The sequence below is a fragment of the Pagrus pagrus genome (genome assembly GCF_965226575.1).
Source record: "Pagrus pagrus genome assembly, chromosome: 9".
Taxonomy (NCBI): domain Eukaryota; kingdom Metazoa; phylum Chordata; class Actinopteri; order Spariformes; family Sparidae; genus Pagrus; species Pagrus pagrus.
In genome coordinates this window covers 11774574-11795567 of record NC_140193.1, presented here as the reverse complement: position 1 = coordinate 11795567, position 20994 = coordinate 11774574, and the positions used below count along the sequence as shown (strand labels likewise).

The window sequence follows — 20994 nt, the reverse complement described above, 5'->3', positions numbered from 1 at the left end:
GTTGGAAGTTGATGCGCTACAAATCAAAGTTGATCTGTGGCGCGCCACGGCTGTCACGCAGCTACAAGTGTCGGGTGTCAGAGTTTCACATTGTCAACTTCTATTGAGAGTTCTCGTATCGTGTTGCTTTGTGATCAGTAATCTGAGCACACCATGAGAGACCTGTGCAGACACTATTCCAGCCTACACATCCGATAGATAGATTACTTTGTCAAAGTCCGAAGGCAGTTGTTAAAGCAAAATGTAATGCAGTCTTCTGTAGAGTTTGTTTAGCAGGTTCCCTGGAGTGGATACTGAACACCTACTGTAAGCTGAGAAATATGAAGCCTATACAGTACTGTACCTACAAGGAGGAACATCAACCAAAAACAAACAATCCTTTAAAACAGATGAAATCCTCAGATGACTGCAGGCAAACGATCAAGTGTTATTGTTATAAGTTTTAAGAGATACTGTACATGCAGGCTTACAGTCACAGATCACAGCCATCATTCATGGAATGAATGAAGCTGAATCTTCGCTTTTCTAAATGTCTGCTCCCATTAAGGCCTCCTAATCTTCCAAAACACAATACACAAATCCACCCTTCATGAGGCAAAAAAAACAAAAAACAAACATTTTCTGCTTATGAAATGTGCCTCAGCGGAAACTACGTTATGATACACCTCTATACACCTACAAAGGTGCTAATTATTTTGGCTAATTATACCGAGAAAGATAAACGAGGCTATCCTGAAAATTACCCGAGGCCGGCAAAGCTCCATATAGTAATAAGCAATAAGCGATTAGTTGATTTTTAACAGCGGGGATGAACCGGCCCTCAACCCCCAACCCATCACATAAGATGATTTAAAATACATTTTCTTTAAGGGCTGTAATGATGCTTTAAATTATAATAAAGGTAAAAGTTGTCCACATTGACAGGTGCAACAAAGCTAACACCACTGAAGGGAAATATCAATGAGGAAATGGTCTGTGCACCCGCGCAGTCCTGAGAGGAGATCCAATCACCCAAATAAGTGAATGACCGTCTTTAAATCAAGATCGTGAAGTGCTCTTACCTGCCAGTGATCAGGAGGAAGAGGGTGAGGATGACGAGGAGGGTAAAGCCACCGACCGCTGCTGTGACGATGACCAACACCTGGCCTTGATCGGAAGCAATGTCCGACGCTAAAGGCGGTGAAGAAGAAGGAAAGAAGCGGAAAAGAAGGTTCAGAGGATTGCAGGAAAAAGGAGAACGGAAGAAGGAAACGGGACAATTATGAGCAGGTAAGGATAATAAAAGCGGGGAATGGGAGGCAGGATAAAAGAGGGAAAAAAGAGCAAATTTTCATTCCACGTTATCTTAAATTTTCCTCCCCATCAATGCACCATACATACACCGTGCACGCTCTCTTGATAGGCAGATATTACAGAGGGACGTTTGATCAGCTCTTTGTGATGCAAAAACCCCTCCGTCAGCCTTCGTACTGGAATGATTCATATGCCTGCTGCTGTTTAATTAATATTATTCATTCATGAAATTGTGATTTAGTCTATGATCATTTGGTTAAATTGGCCCCATTTGATATTCATGATTTTCCCTTTTCTGTGTCTTGTCACAAGGCTAACGAATCCAAGATAATTGAAAGATGATTGCTATTACCAAACTTATTTCTATAATATTTCACGCTTAATGAATATGAATTGGAGATCAGGGTGCGTGGTCGCCAGCCCAGTGAGTGCGGCTCTTCGGGGGGTTTATACAGTATTCGGGTGTGCGTGGGTGTTAGGTCGAGAGCATGCATGTGTGCGGGGCGGTGTCAAGAATGCGTGTGCTGGATAAAAGTAATTACAGACCACTCAGAGGGAGGGAGAGTGAAAGTGGCGGTGGCCAGATCACACAAGACAATTCTCCCGGCTGTCAGCCTCACACACTCTTCACATCACTAACTAAGCAGATGTGTTGGACTGATGCTGCTGTAATGAGGTGTGTGTGTGTGTGTGTGTGTGGAGAGAGAGAGAGAAGGGCAAGAGAGGACGGGATGAAAGATGCAAGGTGAGGGATGAGGGGAAAAAAGGATGACAGACGAGAGATAAAGACAAACAAGAGAGAGAGAGAGAGAGAGAGAGAGAGAGAGAAAGGCGGAAGTGACAGACAAATACACAGACGGATGGGAAAACGAGCGCATGAGACAGTGACTGACAGGCGGAAAGACAGACTGACAGGGAGGGAGAGAGCGACAGGGTCCAAATCTGCTTTCTCTTTCAGATAAAAGGCCAGCCGGTACAAAGGCCCGGCCAAGCACCGTCTGATCCGCAGATAAAGCAAAGCTCTGCAGCTTTGGAAGGGAGAGGACCACTGTGAAGCCAAATCACCCCTCAACAATACCTGACCCAACATAAAAGGGCAGCTGGACCTTTGTATTCGACGAGTAGACTTGCAATAAAGCTACTGCTCAGACACATAAAAAAAAAACATTGAAAATACACCGAACATCAAGGCGGTATTATCAGGCTCCCTTGTTGATTGTATTCAATTTTTTCAGTTGCCACTGCAAGTGACGGGCGGATCACCCACGTGCAAAACAGGACCATGGGGTAGGTACTGCTTGTGATTTGACAGGATGGGGTTGCACGTCATACTCAATGTATGTAAAAGGTTTACAGGGAAAATGTAGTTGACTAAATGGACTGAAACATATACGAAATAACAATAATGGGACAAAATTTGTTTTTTTAAATTTAGAAATAACTGGGAATGTAACAAAAAAAGAGTAAGATGCAAAAACATAGACAGAGGATGCTGTTATTTTCCCATGTTTGTTAAAAATCAAAAATATTTCAGTCTTTTTCAACATTGCAATTCTCAACTACATTTCGAGAAAATCCAATCCAGAAGTAAACAGTGCAAGCAAGCATAGGAACTGTGAAAGTGACTGTTGAGCAGTCAAATATCAAATATTGTTATGTAAACTTTAACTCTATTATCAGACTAGTTCATAGTTTAACCTCTCCTAGGTCCTAACGACACATTCAGAAATCAAAAAAGGACTAAAGTGTGGTTGATGGTTGGAAAATGATCTGTTGTAATATCTATAATGTTGCATGTCTTTATATGTAAATGTGATGTTGTAGTGCTTGTGACTGCGTGACTCAGTTTCCAGGATTGTATCAAAAGTTGCACGTTGAATCCTGCTATGGATTCTCCTGTCGGTGGGCTCACATTCAACCTTATCATCTGCTGTTGCGCCCCTTGGTGCAGGTGGTCCTGAGTGCTGCTCCAGGCTATGTGAACTTCAGCTGACCCTGAACTGCAGCATGAGGCAAGCAGCCTCTGTATGTGACTTTACTGTCGTGAAGATGAGAAACACTCAAACATAAAACACATGCATTGTGAATGTGTTTGGGACATTTTCTACATTAAGATTTTAACTCATTTTTTTTTTAACGATCTCAGGCTAAATGACAAAATTAATTATTTTATGCAAAGGGAATAAAAGTCTTCACTGGCCTTGATACAGCGCATGAACTAATACATGGATTCTGAGTCTGCTAGAAGTCTTTTCATGTAAAGTGGACTCATTTATGACCCCTTTCAGCAGTCTCATCACAAACAGGTACCAAAAGTGAGATGTTTTCTTTGCTGCCATTACTTTACATGCTTCATATTCAGAAAAACTGCACTTTCAGCCTTTAGTCTTATATAAACCTAATGCCAATTATGATCTTGACCCCAGTCGTTTGCAGGGGTTAGATGTACAGTAGCAACACACTTTCTTTATCTTTTCATTTTGCTGTGACAAGACTGTCATCAGCAGAAAAAATACACAAATTAACATTGTTCAGACCTGCTTTTACCATCCGTCCTGAGTGATATCGTCACAAGGGGACAGCTCCAAGCACAGGTGTGAATGCAGTGAGGACGCATTTGAGATCCAATCACGAGCGGTCACTCGAGCTGCATATCGAAACGTGTTAATGCCAGGTGCAAACTGATGGACAGCACGGTAATAAGGGGTCTGAACTGGCTGAGAGACAGATGTATCCGTCCACAGAAACAAGTGCTGCAGATGGTTTCGGGTACTTACAGTCTCCAGTGGTTTCGTATTCATATTTATGGGAGTAGGAGCTGTATCCAGCTGGCGAGCGGGTGCGTACACTGAAGACGTACCAGGTCGCTGGTTTGAGACCTGAGATGATCACACTGGGAGCTTTGGTGCGTGTCGACGAGTAGCTCAACTGCTCATGTTCCTGTGGGGGAGAGTAGAAGATGATCAAAATAATCTCAGCGATACAGAAATGGTACACACCAAAAGTTATCTAGTCGCTGACGGCCAGATTTACCCACTGGACTGTGCAAATTTGTGCTGCATCTACTCTCGATTTACACTCACAATATGCGTGTAATTACTCCAATCTCTACTGAAGATGGGTTTAATTTGTCATGCACCTCTTCCCTTCATCATTGCGGACGTTTTAGCTGGATATAATCCCAGGTTAACAGTGTTGTATGTGACTGGTTAATCAGTGGACTGTACTGCGCTGCCAAGATGTTAAGGGCCATGAAGATTTTCTTTAAAAATAAGAATCTGGAAATATCTGTTGATTTTTGAGCCAAATTATGGGTCTGCCCTACAAATTTTAGAGTGGACCTGGACACGGGCCGAAAGAACTGTACCTTCTCATAATATTTGATCTCGTAGTCGAGGATGGGGAGTGTTGTCTGTTCCGGTTGCTGCCAAGAGAGAGCAATGCTGTTCGGAGAGGCCCAGTCCTTCTTCAGAGCCCCAATTAGAGACGGACCTGGTTTGAACACAAAACAAACAGACATCAGCTTCACCGTCATTAGTGGAGTCGTAAGAATTTAATGAGTCCGGCCATCCTGGTGAGTATCCTGATGAATAAAGTGAGTAAAATTAAAAAAAGGGTCGAAGCATTACAGATAAAAACAGCACCGAGCTGCAAAACAGACTTAAATTCAAAAGATAACTGAAGATTCACTGTTCATCAACGCAAGATTCCTCTCTAATCATCCTGCCCTTCTAACTTCTTTTCAACAGACACTTGAGAGGACAAAATAATAACTACATATTTTATATGGTAAAGACTTTATACCTCCATTCACCTGAAAAAACTGTGATTGTTTTGAAATGTGTGCTTGTTACAGCTCTGTAACAAGGTCACTGAAAACGCTTTCTTAGATGTACTTGAATTTAATCAGCCATATATATTGTTTACAAGATTTATTCAGCTGAATTTTATGTTAAATTGCATTCCAGATCAAAGCTTTGGAAAAACTGTTATCTAGTTCTGGAGATACATGAGGAGAAACACAAGTATAAGTACTGGCCATAAATACATTGATGTACATAGATATGAATGTGACAAGAATGTGTACAAGAAATCCACACACACACACACACACACAAACGCTCGCACACACACACTAGGTTAACACCTGTCTACCATGTTAGCAGTAACACACCCCGTGCTCACACTATCGCCGATAGTTTAAAATACGCTTTAGCCTAAACAAGATGATCGTACAGGCGTTTCAGTGACTCGACGCTGAAAAAAAATAAAATCAAATCCTCGCAGCTTTTCCCTTCGCCTGTACGATGATCTTGTTTTAATTGAAAATAAGTAGAGGAAGCTACATCTTCTTCTCTTCGACAGAATTACATTAGCTTTGCTCTATGAATTTCTGCTGGGTAAATAATTGTGCTGAGCTCCCAAGAGAGGTCAGCAAATGTAAGTGCCCTGAGAGTCATTATTATATATTATAACATCTAATGTTACAGAGCTGACTCATTATGCGGATATAAAATGTGGGCCCGCTTTTCTCATGTGTATTCAAAGTGAAATGATGACACTGACACTATTTTTTTCAATTATTCTACAGTATTAAGTCTGGAGAAGCTGCATATAGTCCTTATTCTGTCTGTGGCTGGGGGAAGCTTTGGGTTCAGGGGAAGCATGGGGGATCAGGGATGGGGGGTGTAGGGTTTGGGGGTTGTGGAGCAGAGTCTTGGGGGTTAGGGTTTGGAGGCCAGATAAGACGAGGGATGTAGGGGTTTGAGCTTGTTAGCCGGAGACCTACTGCTACTTATCTGACAGCTGGAGCTGAAAGTGAACAGCTCTGTCCTTTTCATCCCTCTCTTACTTGCTTCTCCTTTTCTTCACCACCTGCTTCTTTTTGTCCATTCGCTCTCCATCTGTTGTTGGCTTTATGTCTTCATACCCTTACACATAGTTTTTTAAATGTCCTTTTTTTAAAGTCCCTCCAGCGCATTACCAAATCCCCCCCCGCTCACTCAGAGATGGAAGAAATTAATTATCAGTATAACAGGGAGCAGGAACTCAAAAAGGAGTCCAGACTTGGCTGGAAGGGAATGTGAGACATGGAGATTTAAGTATAGCTATAACCCAGAACCTATAACTTTTCTAGTCTAGATGAATAGCTCCATCCAAAAGTCTTAACTTCACCATTCTTGCAGACTCGCTGGCTTTGTGGGCTGTCCAAATCCACAAATCATTCAGTCCACGAGGGGCCTAAAGCAGACCTTTCGCAGACTTCCAGAGAATCTACTTAGGATGCAGACATTCATTGCAATATGGGACGTCGTCGTTTTTTCCAATTGCCAACCATCCATCCATCCATCCGTCCATCTATCCGCCTTCGATGCACCTTCTATGAATCTATGATGGTCCTCTTTAACAGACGAAAGGGAATATAGTGTTGTTGTTTTTTTATAAGGCTCTCCTACAAAAACTACAGAGTTACCTCTGCATTACCTCTGTAGTTCTGACAATGTCAGGTCACAGAACATTTTGACATCAGTTGTACCTCCTGTTCCCACTGAACAGAAGGTACAACTAATGTCATAATGAAAATAAAGAGGACTGCAGTATGGAGCCACAACCCATTATCCTGCAAGCAAGGCCAACCATGAAGCAAGGAGGAAGAGAAGTACTGCACATTTTAATCTGTTGATGAAGCTGTTTAAATACATACTTATACTTACATGTGCCAAAATATCATGAAATATGTACAGCTTTGAACTTTGAAAGTGACGGTGGATCTGAATGTCATGTGACGTGAATTAGAGAAATGAATAGAGAAAATCATCATACTGTATGATGCATCGGATTTATTACTGTATGTAGAATTTTCCCCTCAGGAGACTTTGAATATACTGATTTCTAGAGATACTGACTGGCATGGACTCCACAAGTTTGTACAAAACCTGACCTTTCCTCCACAGTCACCTGACCTCAACCCCCTTGAACATTTATGGGGGGCACCTGAAGACTGAGAAAGCCAAGTGTTCTGCAACATCACAAGAAGCATCTCAAATCATGCCGGGACAACATGACCGATTAGGTTTATCACAAACTTGTGGAGTCTATGTCAGCTCGAGTGCATGCTAGCAATATAGCAAAAGGGGGACATACATGTACAGTACCAGACATAAAGACATTGGGAAATTCATTGACATTTCTCAATGATCCAACCAGTATTACATTAGAAACAAATGCAAAAAAGAAATATTTGAGTGATTTTAGTGGTCAAATAACTCATTGATATGAGTTAACCATTCATGAAAAATGAATTAACTCCTGATTTGTTAGGGAAAATGTTATGTGCATTTGCAAAAGAGCACCATCGCTCAGATTGTAGAAATACTTCACACACGTTGACCATTATTCAAGTGCCCAACTCATGATTACAACTGGCTAATACATGCAGTTAATCAAGCGGCCAGCAACTCAATAGTTTTGACTGGATCACATCTCGGTGACCCTGAAAGGTGGAGGTGCTGGAGGGTTCAGGTGTTTTGTGCAGCATCTAGTATAGAGTCACTTTTCCTCCAAATTCATTTTAATGCTTGGCTTCTCCTTAATAACCTCAAACTTAATAGCCATTTAAAATTTGGTAGGTTGCCTGAAATGTTAGCAGAAATAGAACAACACAATATCATGCGTGAGTGAAAATATTAGCATAATCAGCGAGCTCAAAGGGCATGGTGTGTGTACACATACATGTATATGTTGGGGAGTCTGAGCGTGTGTGTGTGTGTGCATGTTTTTCTCTTAAACAGAGAATATGGAGCAACTGGAGGAGAAAATAAACCCTCTTTTTTTTCTAGCAACACAATAAGCCAACTGACATCTTATTAGGTGTTATTATTACACATAACCTCTCATATGAGCATTTTACTCTGAGCGCGCTCATATCCTCTGCTCCGTCAGTCCTCAGTGGCAGAGAAAATTCATCTCAGGGGGATTTTATCTGATCTAACTCTGTCTAATGAACCACTCTGTTGAAGCTGCGACGTTGCAGGGTTTCCTGCGCTGCTAATGCCAGCTGGGTACAACGGTGGCGGCAGGGCTGTGTGGTTTGCGGCTAGAGTCATGCAGTGGAGGCATCAAACTAAGACACAGCAAGATGGTTGGCATATGCTGTTAGCATATTGGCCCCTGATAGGGAACAATAAACACAGCCTAAATACAATCTCCCTCTGACTCACAGATTCGAATCAGCCTCCCACCGCAAGGCACTGCAAAATGCACACTCACACGGGTTGTGCAAACAGACAAGGGAACACAGTTTGCAGGAAGAACATGCACACAAGACGTGTGCACACACAAACAGTCGAGAGCCGACGTGTAAAAAAACAATGTTTGCTGGAGAGGCAGGACCACTGTCTGGCTGGCAATAAATAATAGCCAGTAGAAATGTGGCAGCTCGGCTTAAATGTCAAGACAGAACTCATCCCGACACAACACTGAGATTCTTCACCACGAGTAAAAGCGATCATACAGAAGCCACAGTTACTCGAATTGAGCCATAATTTCACCTCTGGCTGGTTTTGAAGTTGCTGCACTCTGTGAATGTAGTCGGATGTGGTCTAGACACGTTCTGGGTTGTTTTACAAGATTGTTTGATAGGAATCTAGTTGTAAAAAATTAAGAAATATAGATGTTATTGTGTTGTCGCTGTTTTAGTGCCATTTTTTTTCGTGCTACACTTCGTGATATATTTTTGTTTTGTTTGTTTTTGTCTCTATAATAAGCTCTGTTGTTATTAAGTTATTTCCTTAATTTTCTATCTTTATGTTTGGCTTATATTGCATGTTCCTGTCCCACCAATAGTGGTTGATTCTATTATTTTATTTCTTGTAGTTAAACAGACTCTATAATTACAAGCAGCTACTCAGTGGAAGCTAATGAGGATCCTTTTAAAGATAGATTGTGATGGGCTTTCAAGACTAGAATTAGTGTTGAATATACTGTACATTAAATAGATAGACATTTATATAATTAAAGTTTGAGGATGAGAAGCCCTAAAAACTGAACTGAGTGTAAATATAGATTGTTAGACCATATGCTACAGTGGAAACCATCTACATGGAACCTGGTTTCTTGCAAATCCTGTTAATAACAGACCCACTGTCGGGTTTGGCCTCGCCTACCCATTAAAACAACGGTCTCATCCTGTGGACGAGATAGCAATAACAAACAAAAATGTCGGCAATGTACGTTTCTGCAAAGCATGGACATGTTCAAACTTTACATTTACAAGTTTAATTTTCATTCTTATCTTGTGACAGCGCTGTGCTCATGCTCTGGTTAGGTTTAAGGCAAACCGCCACACTCACACACTGTCCTCGAGTGGATCTACGGGTCTGTTACACACTTGAGACCGGGCTGATACCGAGCAAATACTTTCAACTCAAGCTTCTACATTGAAGCATAGATATCATGTGGTCCCATCTAAAAGCAGATCTGAATTCAGACATCGCACTTATTCCACTTGGACAACACTTTAGTTGACTTGATTGAAGTTGAAGCACACTAGACACTACATTGTTTTTTGAGTCTGCCTCTGTGTGCTCAGCGAGTGCATATTGTTTATTTCTCAAGGGTGGAATATGAAACACATCGCTGTCTCCAGGCATTAGCAAGACACTTCGAGGACACAGGACACAGCAACCGTCGTTAATGATTCTGTGTTTGGGTTATTAGAGATTCAGCATGAAATCTGCCAGAGGAAACTTGCTCTCTTTCTCTGAGATGCAGCAGCATTGGAAAGCCATTAGAAACACCAGTCAATTACGATGCCCAATGGATGGATTTTCCAGTCAAGCGTGGTTAGGCTCAACATAAACTAATGGGGAGTCTTTAAATGAGCTTGACCTGCATATGATTTTAATTAGCTTTCCTGCCCTAAAGGCTTCCATTAACTGTTTGAAAAAATCAATAGAGCCAGTATTGATGCTGTGCGAGAGCTTAAACGATGTCCTAACACCACTGATTCACTGCCGATAGAGAGACGGAGTGAGAGAGAAACACACACACACAATATAGGTGCTCTTGTTTACAACTGTCATATTGACACGTCCGTCTCTTTTCCAGGTGTCTGGTTGTGTTTGTCCTGCGGCCGACCCAAATTGGTCTTTCAGCAGGCATCTTCATGGGTGAATAGAAGCAAAAGATTCGAGGGAACAAACACACACACTTGCACACACGCTGTACAAACATGCAAATTCTTGATTCACCCGGATTTGATTTAAATTAGTTCAATTCAATACCATTCGACTCAATTCCAAGCACTGCCAGCGATTGACAAGTACATGGCGTGCTTCAAAAGCACTTCGTAGCTGCTTCAGGGAATGAATGAATAAATTGAAGTTGTCTCCAATGTACCACACTGGGACCTCAAGTAATCAGTTGGAGCAATGTCATATTTGTCGAATCTGCGGGTAAACATTTGTGCGTGAGCGTAACTGTGTTTTTTTTTTTGTGCCGCTTTTACAAACAGCGGGACAAAACTGAAGTGACATGGGGTCTGCTTTGGGGACTATCATCATTACCCTTCATTAATGCTGGAGGTTATTCCCATTACACTGTGGGTCATCTGCTCTCTTCAATGAACTCCAAGTGTTAACACACAGACCAAACCACAGAGACCCACGATTAAAGAGAGTTGGTATCCAGCTTAAATAAGTGACTGATCTACGCAGCTCAATCAAGCACAGCGTAATTGAAATTGTTATCCCATTAGCGCTGACCTCTGTGTTATCCACCTGAGAATCAGATCTCAATATGTGTCTGTTTGTTGGAGTGTGAAGGTGCAAAAGGAACAGTTTGACATTTTTAGCTTTCTTGCTCAGAGTTAGAAGAGAAGATTGATACCTCTGGCAACCATTGGTTTGTGGACTTCCATTTTGAAGCCTCAAATTTGGCATTACAGCAGTCACCATCTTGTTTTTTTGAAGCCAGAAGGGACCATATTTGGGCAAGAGGGTGGCGCTGCCCATTTCTGACAAAAGGTGAAGTGCTGGTTCTGGGCTGGTGCTAGTGCTGGTTCAGAGTTGATTCAACCTTTTTTTTAGTCTCCCGTGGATAAGTCAGAACACGCTACGCAACGCTTAAGCTGTTTTTTAAACAGGGGTCACAGGTTTTAGTTGGTCCTTGGTCACGATTACCCCGCCACCAGCTCCTGACGTAAATGGCCCGAGCCAAGAGCGAGTTCTTTCACACCTGGACTGCGTTGGTCAAAAGGGTGACTAAGAACCTGAGAAGGTGACGTGGTAGCAGCTTGTCAATCACAAGGTAGTCACGCCCTATAGCATGTCCTGCTTTATCATCTATTTTACTCTTGATTAATTATATATATATTATTATTGAAGCAGACTTGAAACTAGGGATAGAGAACATAAACTCATGAGGAAAGTCTTCACTGAGGTTGTAAATCAAGTGAGAAGTAGGGTCATTTTCCCATAAGCTTTCATACAATTGGACTTCTTTTTGCAACCGCTGGAGCAGTTTAATGTGTAATCCACACTGGCTTCACTTTTCAGACCCCTGAAGCTCTGTCCATTATTTTTACTGTCTATGGTCTTTGCATAAGCTAGAGACATGAGGTAATTAGCATAGCTTAGCATAATGACTGGGAGCACAGGAAAACAGCTTATCTGGCTCTGTCCAGAGAAAAAAAACAACAACTGACAGTTCCTCTAAAACCCACTTATTAACATGTGGCATCTTGTGGTTTTACAGGAAGTTACCTGCCTCCTTGGTGAACAATTCCCTGGAGGTTGCCAGGCAACCAACTGAGAAGCTGCATGAAAGTAATGCAGAGAAACAGTTACACCCTCTAAACCCTCAACTCATTGTTTTACAAATGAGATACAACGTGGGAAACAACACTGAAATAAAATGTTACTGCCTCTATAATTGGCTGTGTCATGCAGCCACTTAATTTGTAATTATTGCTAAAATGGTTGCCCAAAAACAACTTCTTCCACCATGTTGGATTGCTGAAAGATAATTACTGTGCTTGCATGTCCCCTTTTAGCACAGCAGCACCCAAGCATGGGACTTATCTCAAATTATATAGGAGCTCCAGGACAGCAATAAAGAAAAGGTCTATTCCAACCGAACCAAAATACTCCCAACATAATAAAGTGTCTGAAATTAATACAACTACTGCTATTGGTATAAATTGGGGAGTGATTTTGGTCTGTCACATATCGTTTTCCTTCATCTGTTTCTGCAAAGATTAAACTTTCGCAGCATGTTCGCTCGGAGAACTTTTGGAAGCTTCTTCAAAGATGATACCTGTCATTGCATAGCACCTGTGCATAGATACATAATGCCTGCTTTTGAACCCATTCGACTGTGTACCTACAGTAGTTTTACATTCCAACCTCCATCTCCTTCTCTACAATCTCCATATAAAGTGCTGCCATTTGCCGGCCAATCATCTCCAGCAATCGCTCACCCCACTGTGGTGCTATGTGTTTTTTTTTTTCTCGAGGCGTATTGTTGCCGCCTGCAGTCTCAGAAAGGAAAAATGGATGTGACCCCTGTGACACTAAATAGCTGTCAACCGGATCTAAACTGGGACAGTTTCTTGTTCTCCCTTGGTACACCTGCAATCCCCCCCTGCTGTGGTGGCTGTCTTGAGTATGACAGTGGAGAAAAGCTACTTAGACTCCTTTGCCCCATCCAGATGGTGGCTACAACAGTCACCTGCACCATTTATCATGTGTATCTGCTGAGTACAGGGAGTTAAGAGGTAATTAAAATCATCAGTCACGCAACAAAAGCGAGGATCGGAGAGGCAGAGAGGAAAAGAGAAAAGGAAAGAGACCTTTCTGTGAGTTATTTCTGGCTTTTTTTCTGTTGCTTTGAGTTGTGGTAGGAGAGTGGAGAAAATAGGAGTTGGGTAACTACCAAAAAACAGAATAAAAGAGATCCAAGTCAAAGGAACCCAGTGAGACAAAGTCTGACTTTGGATGGACTTTGACTTGCAAACAGTCTATAACATTTAAGCCTTTGTCTTCTTTTTAAAAGACAGACAAAGTGAAAAGAAGAAGTGTTGTCTGCTGTCTCGTAGAGGAGGATTGTGTGCTAGCTAGCCTGTCTGACACTCTTGAGGTCCCGTCTTTAATAGGGTCCCAGCTTGCCACCGATCCCTCTTGTTCCCACTTAATGGGGATGTGGAGAAGCAATGACGTGTGGGAAAGGCCAGTGAAACCGGCCCTATACTTGCCCACCACGATCAATACTCATTTGGCCTCCACCTCCTTTTCCCCCAAAAGTAATTAATGAAAAGAACGGAAGTATCTGGCCGCTGACAGTTGATTTCCCTGCCGGTCCCTGTCCTTAACACCCTGTCCGCTTCTCATGCTGCTACTTAAAAGCTTCATTATGGCTGAAACCAAGCATTCAGTTTTGGAAAGTGACACAGATGTGGGCAGACACAGATGTCGATGCGCATAATGTTCTCACTTGTCTGAGAATGAAAACCTAGAAGAAGAGGTGTCATTCTCACCAGTCAAGTGTAGTCAGATATAACACTTTTTCTGACATTTATAAAGGATAAAATATGGAGTTCTTCTCATCAAAAATATATTTTCTTGGTCATCACTAACATAGCTGGAAATTGTCCCGAGGTCTCCTTAAAAATATCCAATGGTGTCACACCTACAAATGTTGAAAAACAGTCTCAAACTGCTGTCACTGGCTTGGCAGCCATCCCGCCTGTAACTCCTCCACCGTCCCCTCCACCTACCGGTATGACAGGCCAGGTCATAAACATGTAACGTGAACGTGATATGACCGTGATTTGCAGAAGATTTAATGCCAACATTTTATCCTGGTGACTGGGTTGCCTTACTTATAATGGAAGTTAAAATTGAAGAATATGATATATGATAAGATGGTAATTATGTCTATCCATGTCTGGTTATCCACAATTTTTAATTAGTTTTGTATTTTGACCTTTTCATCTAATATGATTGAGCTTGTTTAACATGTTATTGTACAAGAGATAGAACCACACAGCAAAAATGAAACAGGCCTTAATGTTCCTTATACGCTCTGTCTATCTCACACAACGCATGTCCATCAGTAATGCTGAAAAAATGTGGTCCCAGTAAGTCTGTTTGCTCTCTAAAATTGCAACGGTCTTACAGAAACGTAATGGAACTGGAATTACAGCCTTGCAGCTGTCTGCCTCCGCACAACAGTCAAATTGCAGACATGGACAGAACATTTTAATGTCACAGCGAAGTTGACCGTTGACCTTTTGGAAAGGTCATCACTTCATCATTTTATCCCCTATTAGACGTGTGTGTGAAATTCTGTTGCAGTTATCATATTAATTGTTGAGAAATTGACTAAATGTGTTTGTGTGAGGTCACAGCTGCCTTTGGAAAACCCGAAAACATATTTCTGCATAAAAATGTTGGTTGAAATTATTTCCGAATTGATTTTTCTAGCCCTAAAACATACCACATGCCTCGCCTTTGACTTCAAATAAGTCTACTAAAACATTCAGTTCACATTTCACAGATGATGGTGATGGCAATGACAGTGATGATTTTAATTCATTATGATAATGGCCTTCAGTGGACACATTTAATTTTGCATGATCTAAACGCTGTTCCTGTGGGTTCATACACATACAGGAACTAAAGCTGTGGCGAGAAAGAAAATACTTGGACTTGTTACACATAACCAGGGTTAGCACCGCACATCAGAACAGAATAAAAACTTTTTGTAGCTTCAAAAAATCTCCTCTCGTCTCCTCTCCTCTCTGAACAGGGGTGCAGAGGGAGAGGAGTGCCACTGCAGTGGAGGTACAGTATAAATAGCAGTCGACCCTCCTATAGCACCCAGAGCAGGCTCACTGCAGCAGAACACACAGCAGGCAGAGTGGCAATACGCTCTTTCCTATAGAGCTCATTTCAAGCAGGGCCATCTATACACAACCCTGCTGTCAAAGTCAACCACCCTGGAGTTAAAATAGCCTGTAGGGTTGATACAATGCTGTGTGAACGGGTCATGAAGGTTTGCCTGTATATAGAAGACAGCATGCACCTTAAAAGCACTCATAATGCACAAGGTGACAGTAAATGCGTTGGAGACTAATGCAGTCCCTGTTTCACCCGCAACTTCTACTGTATAAATGTGTAAAAGGTCACGGTTACATGTTTTCTATGGAACAATGAAAATGCTATTTTACAGAGATGTTCTCACTCCCCGTTAATCTTTTTCTTTTGTTAGTGTGGCACTTTACTAAAGTCGACTACACATCATTTTTTACCTCCGTGTAGCAGTCCGCAAAAGTGGGACAAACTGATACTTAAGAGAAAGAAAATAATCAATACTAACAAACTATTACTCAGGGAGTGCAGAATGAGGACAGAGCGCTAAAAGGCTAATGTCACTCACGTAGCAATGCACACGATGTGTTTTAAAAAAGAAAGAGGTTCGATAAAAGAAAACTTGTCGATGTATTTGATGTCTCACTCTGAATCTATCGGAATAGACTGAGTATTTCTGCCAGAGCTTAAGCTGAGTGTGTCGTCAATGGCTGTTAAAACGTATAAAGGTCTACAGAGATTTAAGGTAGAACCGCTGTCATTATGAATTGTTTGATGGAGCGAGGCTAATGCAATTTCAGCTAAATGAACTGGAGCCACAAAAGGCATTGGCAACTGATTTATCTAACGTTCAGAAGACAATGGGGCTTCATTCTTGGGAGGAAATTCAACCCGAAGATTGAAGAGGGGATTGAGGTGGGAGTTGAGAGAGAGAAAACTTCAGAGAACATCCATCAGGATTGCAGAACAATGAATCCAATCAGTCTGTATTAATGAGCCAATGCTTAAAATAGTTCCCGTTGTGAGGTGAAGTCAGGGGAAATGATCTTTGCAGGGGGGGGAGGGGAAGCTTCCTGATAAAAGTCTGGGCATAAATCATTTTGTGGAGTAGAAATAGCTAATCTCTTTTCCTTCAAACTCCCCACCTGCTCTGAACACTGCTGAATAGCGATCCTGGGGAATAGCTATTCTTAACACTAACTGGTGAATAGGTGACTTACTGTATATCTGGAGGACCCACAGGAGCAGGCCGGAGATATACACTATACGGCCACACAACACTGGACCCGCGGGCAGCTCAATGATGGCCTTGAAAAACCTAAAGCAGAAAGGCATGAAGGTCTTTCCAAATCCAACACCCAGCTACTGTCCAGATGCTGAGAGAGTTATCAAGCAGATTTGTAATGATATTGTGTTTATCCCCTCGGGAGCTCTGTGAAGTTACAAACAAAGGTGCGAAAACGGCATTTTCTTTCTGCGAATACATCGAGTTTGATCACACACACTTCCCTCTTGGATGCCCCTATGGTGCTGTAGATAAAACATGATAAAATGCACTCTAGGGTGCCCTTCTGCGTGCTGGTGCCCCACCGCACACAGCTGGTGCCTTTTTATTTTTTTTCGCCCCTGCCCCTCAAACACCCTGAGTCAGCCACTGTGGTAAAGCATGTTAGGATTGCCATTGTTAGCATGTCAGCGCAGCCCTCCTGTACCTCGGTAAATGTTAAACAGACATTTACACAGCGCATTTCTGGTCTATCGAGCCCACATTCACCCTCTGACACGCACATTCGCACACTGATGGCAGAGGTCGCCATGCAAGGTGACGACCTGCTCATCAGGAGTGATAAAGCAAGTCAGTGCTTCCTGACTGAAGAGCCCCCATTGGAGCAATTTGGGGTTCAGTATCATTCCCAAGGATGCTTCCCAACCACAACCTTCCCATTAGTGTTCGACCTGCTCTGCCTCTTGTCGCCCAAATTTCACCTTTATCTCATGAAGAGCAGCTTATTTATTAAAGGGAATTTATCCAAACTCCTCAAAAAACACAACTCTGTCTCTGAACAATGTACCAATTTTTGGATTATTCTTGTCACTTGTGTCAGGACAGGCACAGCTATGATAAAAGATGAAAAATGAGATTACCTTGGGGCAATTTTAAGTTGCTTTAAAGCATGTCAATTACTCTAGCGTTCATACCGATCTCTCAAGTAATTCACACTATCTATTATGTATGTCCCTAAAGTTTGTGTTAACTGTGTGACTTTGTCCCTGGCCCACCCTATCTGATGTCACCCATATTAAACAGGGGAGTATTTGTATGCTGTAACCTGAATACAAATAAACAGATATGAGGCCAACATTGGTACAGATGTCCCTACTGGGCCCAGCTGTGCTAATATTCCCCTTTTCACCTCATTCTCACTTCTTCTAGCCCTTTCCCCCTCTCTCGTTCTCGTTGCCCTCAGCAAAAGTGTACCCGAGTCCAACTCTGTCCAATCTGTAACAGCATGAATATTATGTTTGCATCTCCCTCCACCATTTCTATATGAATACAAAATGCAGATAGGCCAAAGGTCAGACATTTAGTATTTATGGTGGACCTAAAACATAATAATAACCTCCACATCTGTTGTTTTTCTAAAAGCTGACGTAGTCTGAGCTTATGTAGGTACGTATGTGTGTGTGTGTGTGTGTGTGTGCATGTGTGTGGTAGCAGCAGGTCATGGACGCAGATAAAAGAGGGTGCTGAAGGGCAGAAAATGGGCAGGGGGCAACAGATGCCCCAGGTCACATCAAGCCCCATGGGAAGCCAGCTAAATAAACCTGCCAACAGACACAGTGAGCGAACACCTGCTAACATTATGTAGCAGTTGCTCACATTCATTACATCTACACACACACACACACACACACACACACACACACACACACACACACACACACACACACACACACACACAGATGACACATTGGAAAGTACATATTCATTAATTTTTCCAACAAGGTTCTCATTTAAATGCATCGATTATTGGATTAAACAAAAGGATATTTATGGCTTTAAGTGTAAGACACTGATTATCAGGAAAAAGCGAGCCTCCAGTATCACATATTGCATCAATCCAGCAAAGGGATGGAGCAGCAAAGATAGTTTTCACATCTGCGCTTTTTGTCCAGTTAAATTGGAAACTGGTTCGTTTTCCTCTTTGTTGCAGTTCCTTTGGCAGGTGTGAACACGGTAATCGCACTTGGGAGCCGACCAAAACAACCACACCGAGACCGCTGAAAAGAGGTGGATTAGGCCTGGTCCAAAATAATCCTGGAGTTGGTTCGTTCGGTGTGTCGTGATCCGACCTCAATCCGACCCAACCACCAGGGGTACTCTGAGCTAGTGGCTCCTGTTGCCGCAGGTGTGCTTTGCATTCTGGGATGCGGCAGAGCAGTGTGTATGAGTAACAATTTTTCCAGACTTTTTTCTTACCTTCATTGGGCATTCTGCTGGTATAAATTTGCCCAGTACATCACATTCTCACTCCCAACTCTTCAAACATGGTGCTCAGTGGCCTTTAACTTTGAACTGTGTTACTCTACTTACTCCTCAACTGTGCTCTATTTACAATTGCTTAGCAATGTGTTTCTCACAGACAAATGCACCAGTCCAAAACACTGCACCTCTTTTCTGTCTTGCTTGTGCGAAAGGCACATCTGACCACTAAGCGGAGCGATTGTTCTCATGTAGTTTAAAGTCATGCATTTTGGTTCTCTTGGATTTTTCTAAGCATGAAAATAAACCAAAGAAAAAGGGGCGAACGCTCCAAATTTACAAGATCTGGATCAGAGCAAACAAACTACAGGAATGAAAACACCCTAAAATTGACCAAACAATGTGCAGTGGTTTGCTACTGAGAGCTTTCAATGTGATAATGAACCAGCAAGGTCATATCTATAAAACACGTACGAGCAGGAATGTTACAATGACAAAAACTCCAGTTACCTGTATCACCACCAAGGTTGAACCATTTCATATAATTATGTTGTTACTGCTCCCTTCTGAAAAAGACGCTGTGCAGCTGAAGAACGTAATAATGTGTTGAGCTTTACGGATCAACTTATTGAAGTTTTCATGATTGCTCCCTTCACTTTCTTAGAAGACTGTGGGAGGTAAGAGGAACTAATTCAACCACTGTGCATTGGATGAAGAGAAATAACCTGGACAGGTCTCCAGTTTATCACAGGACCGAGACAGAGGAACACGGTGGAGGAATATTCCCACTTGGGACTAATTTGCAGTGATCACCTGATCTACAGTATACCGTTTCTGGATCAAACGGAGCACCCTGAGGAAAACCATGCAAACTCAGAAAGAACATGAAAGTTATGTCTTTTTTATTCATGTCTTTTTCATTATTTAAGGCTGATCTAATGCATGGATGGTAGGTTAGTTTGGTGCCTGCCTTACAGCCACAAGGTCTTTGGCTTTAATCCCACATCCTTTCATTCAGACATTTGCAACCCCCTAATGAGACTAAAGACAGATGTCAGACTTGGGCGTTTTATGTGCCGCCTTATTTTCCTTTAAGTGAGTCTTTTCATTCAGCATGTAAGGATAACATGGACATGCAGTATAATGGGGAACCACAGGACAAGTCATTTAGGATGTAAAACAGAACTATTTGGGCGAAGTGGATAATTTTTTAGCTTATGAGGGGAGCAAAGAGATTAAAAGTGGTCCAAACAATTGGAAAATAACAACACAGAGTAAATCTGTTGTGTGCTGGCGGTAGTAAATATGACTTGGAGAGCAAAGACTGATGGGAAAACACGATCTTGATCTTCTGTTCTCTCTCCGTCTCGTCTTCTCTGTTTCTCCTCCACTAGGCTCCCTCTCTCTGACGACTCTCTTTATTTATCCCGTCTCTCATTTCTTTCTTTTTCCCGGCGTCTCGTTCTCCTCTTCTCTCCCCTCGCTCTTTCTCTTTGCAGAGCTGATGGCAGCGGCTTGGGTTGTGATCCAATCACAGGCTGGCTGCAGCAATCACCGTCTGCTGATTGGTTTTATAATCCTCACTCAGGATCTCAGATGGGAGAGAATCAGCTGGCCAAGAAGTGCTGCTCTGAAAGCTGTCATACTGATGCACGCACGAACGAGTGCGCGTCGAAACACACACACTCGCGGACTTTCTTCCTCTCATTCTGGATCTATATCATAGTTCTCGACTTCGCATCATTGCCTCCAGTCTCTGAACAAAAAATCCCTATGAATGTGTGTGCATGCATGTGTGGTGGGACAGCAATGATTGAACAACAAAGAGGAGTACTTCTATATCTGAAAATAACTGTTATTCTTATATCTGTCTGTGTGTGTGTGTGTGTGTGTGTGTGCTTTCAGCTTTGTTGTACATATTTGCGTTCATGTACAATAATGACGTGCATCAGTATGTTTTAGAGTGTGATGCAAGACTGCATTCTCGCCCTGCAACACCTCGCCGAGGCACAAAACGACAGGATGAAGTAAAAATGTAAGGGAATGCAGTAAAGCTAGGCACACTCCAGCCCAAACTCCCAGATCAATAAGCTGAGCTTTAACTCTCATATTTAAACATCCAGACAAGAAAAGCTAATCTTCAAGGCACAATATCGCAGCCAAATCCCCAAATCCTCACAGGTAACAGTGCAGGTTTGATTTGCCTTCTAGCATGGATAACAATATGAAAAGAGAAAATGTAATTAGTCAATACACACAGGTGCTGTTCATAAAAAAAAATACAATAACTCATACATAAACACAAGTGGCTACAGAAAAGACAGAATGGTACTTTATTGGTACTTC

The 20994-nt window shown here is 42.1% G+C and overlaps 1 protein-coding gene across 1 annotated transcript in view; it reads right to left on the bottom strand.

Moving 5' to 3' along the window:
* epha6 (eph receptor A6) overlaps nt 1-20994 on the bottom strand; it is a 182396-nt gene that overhangs the window by 31027 nt on the left and 130375 nt on the right. The window contains exons 6-8 of the mRNA XM_084361638.1: nt 4661-4785; nt 4071-4233; nt 1062-1170 (exon numbers count right to left, since the gene is read on the bottom strand). Coding sequence (XP_084217764.1) covers nt 1062-1170; nt 4071-4233; nt 4661-4785 — 397 coding nt within the window. The remainder of the gene's footprint in view (nt 1-1061; nt 1171-4070; nt 4234-4660; nt 4786-20994) is intronic.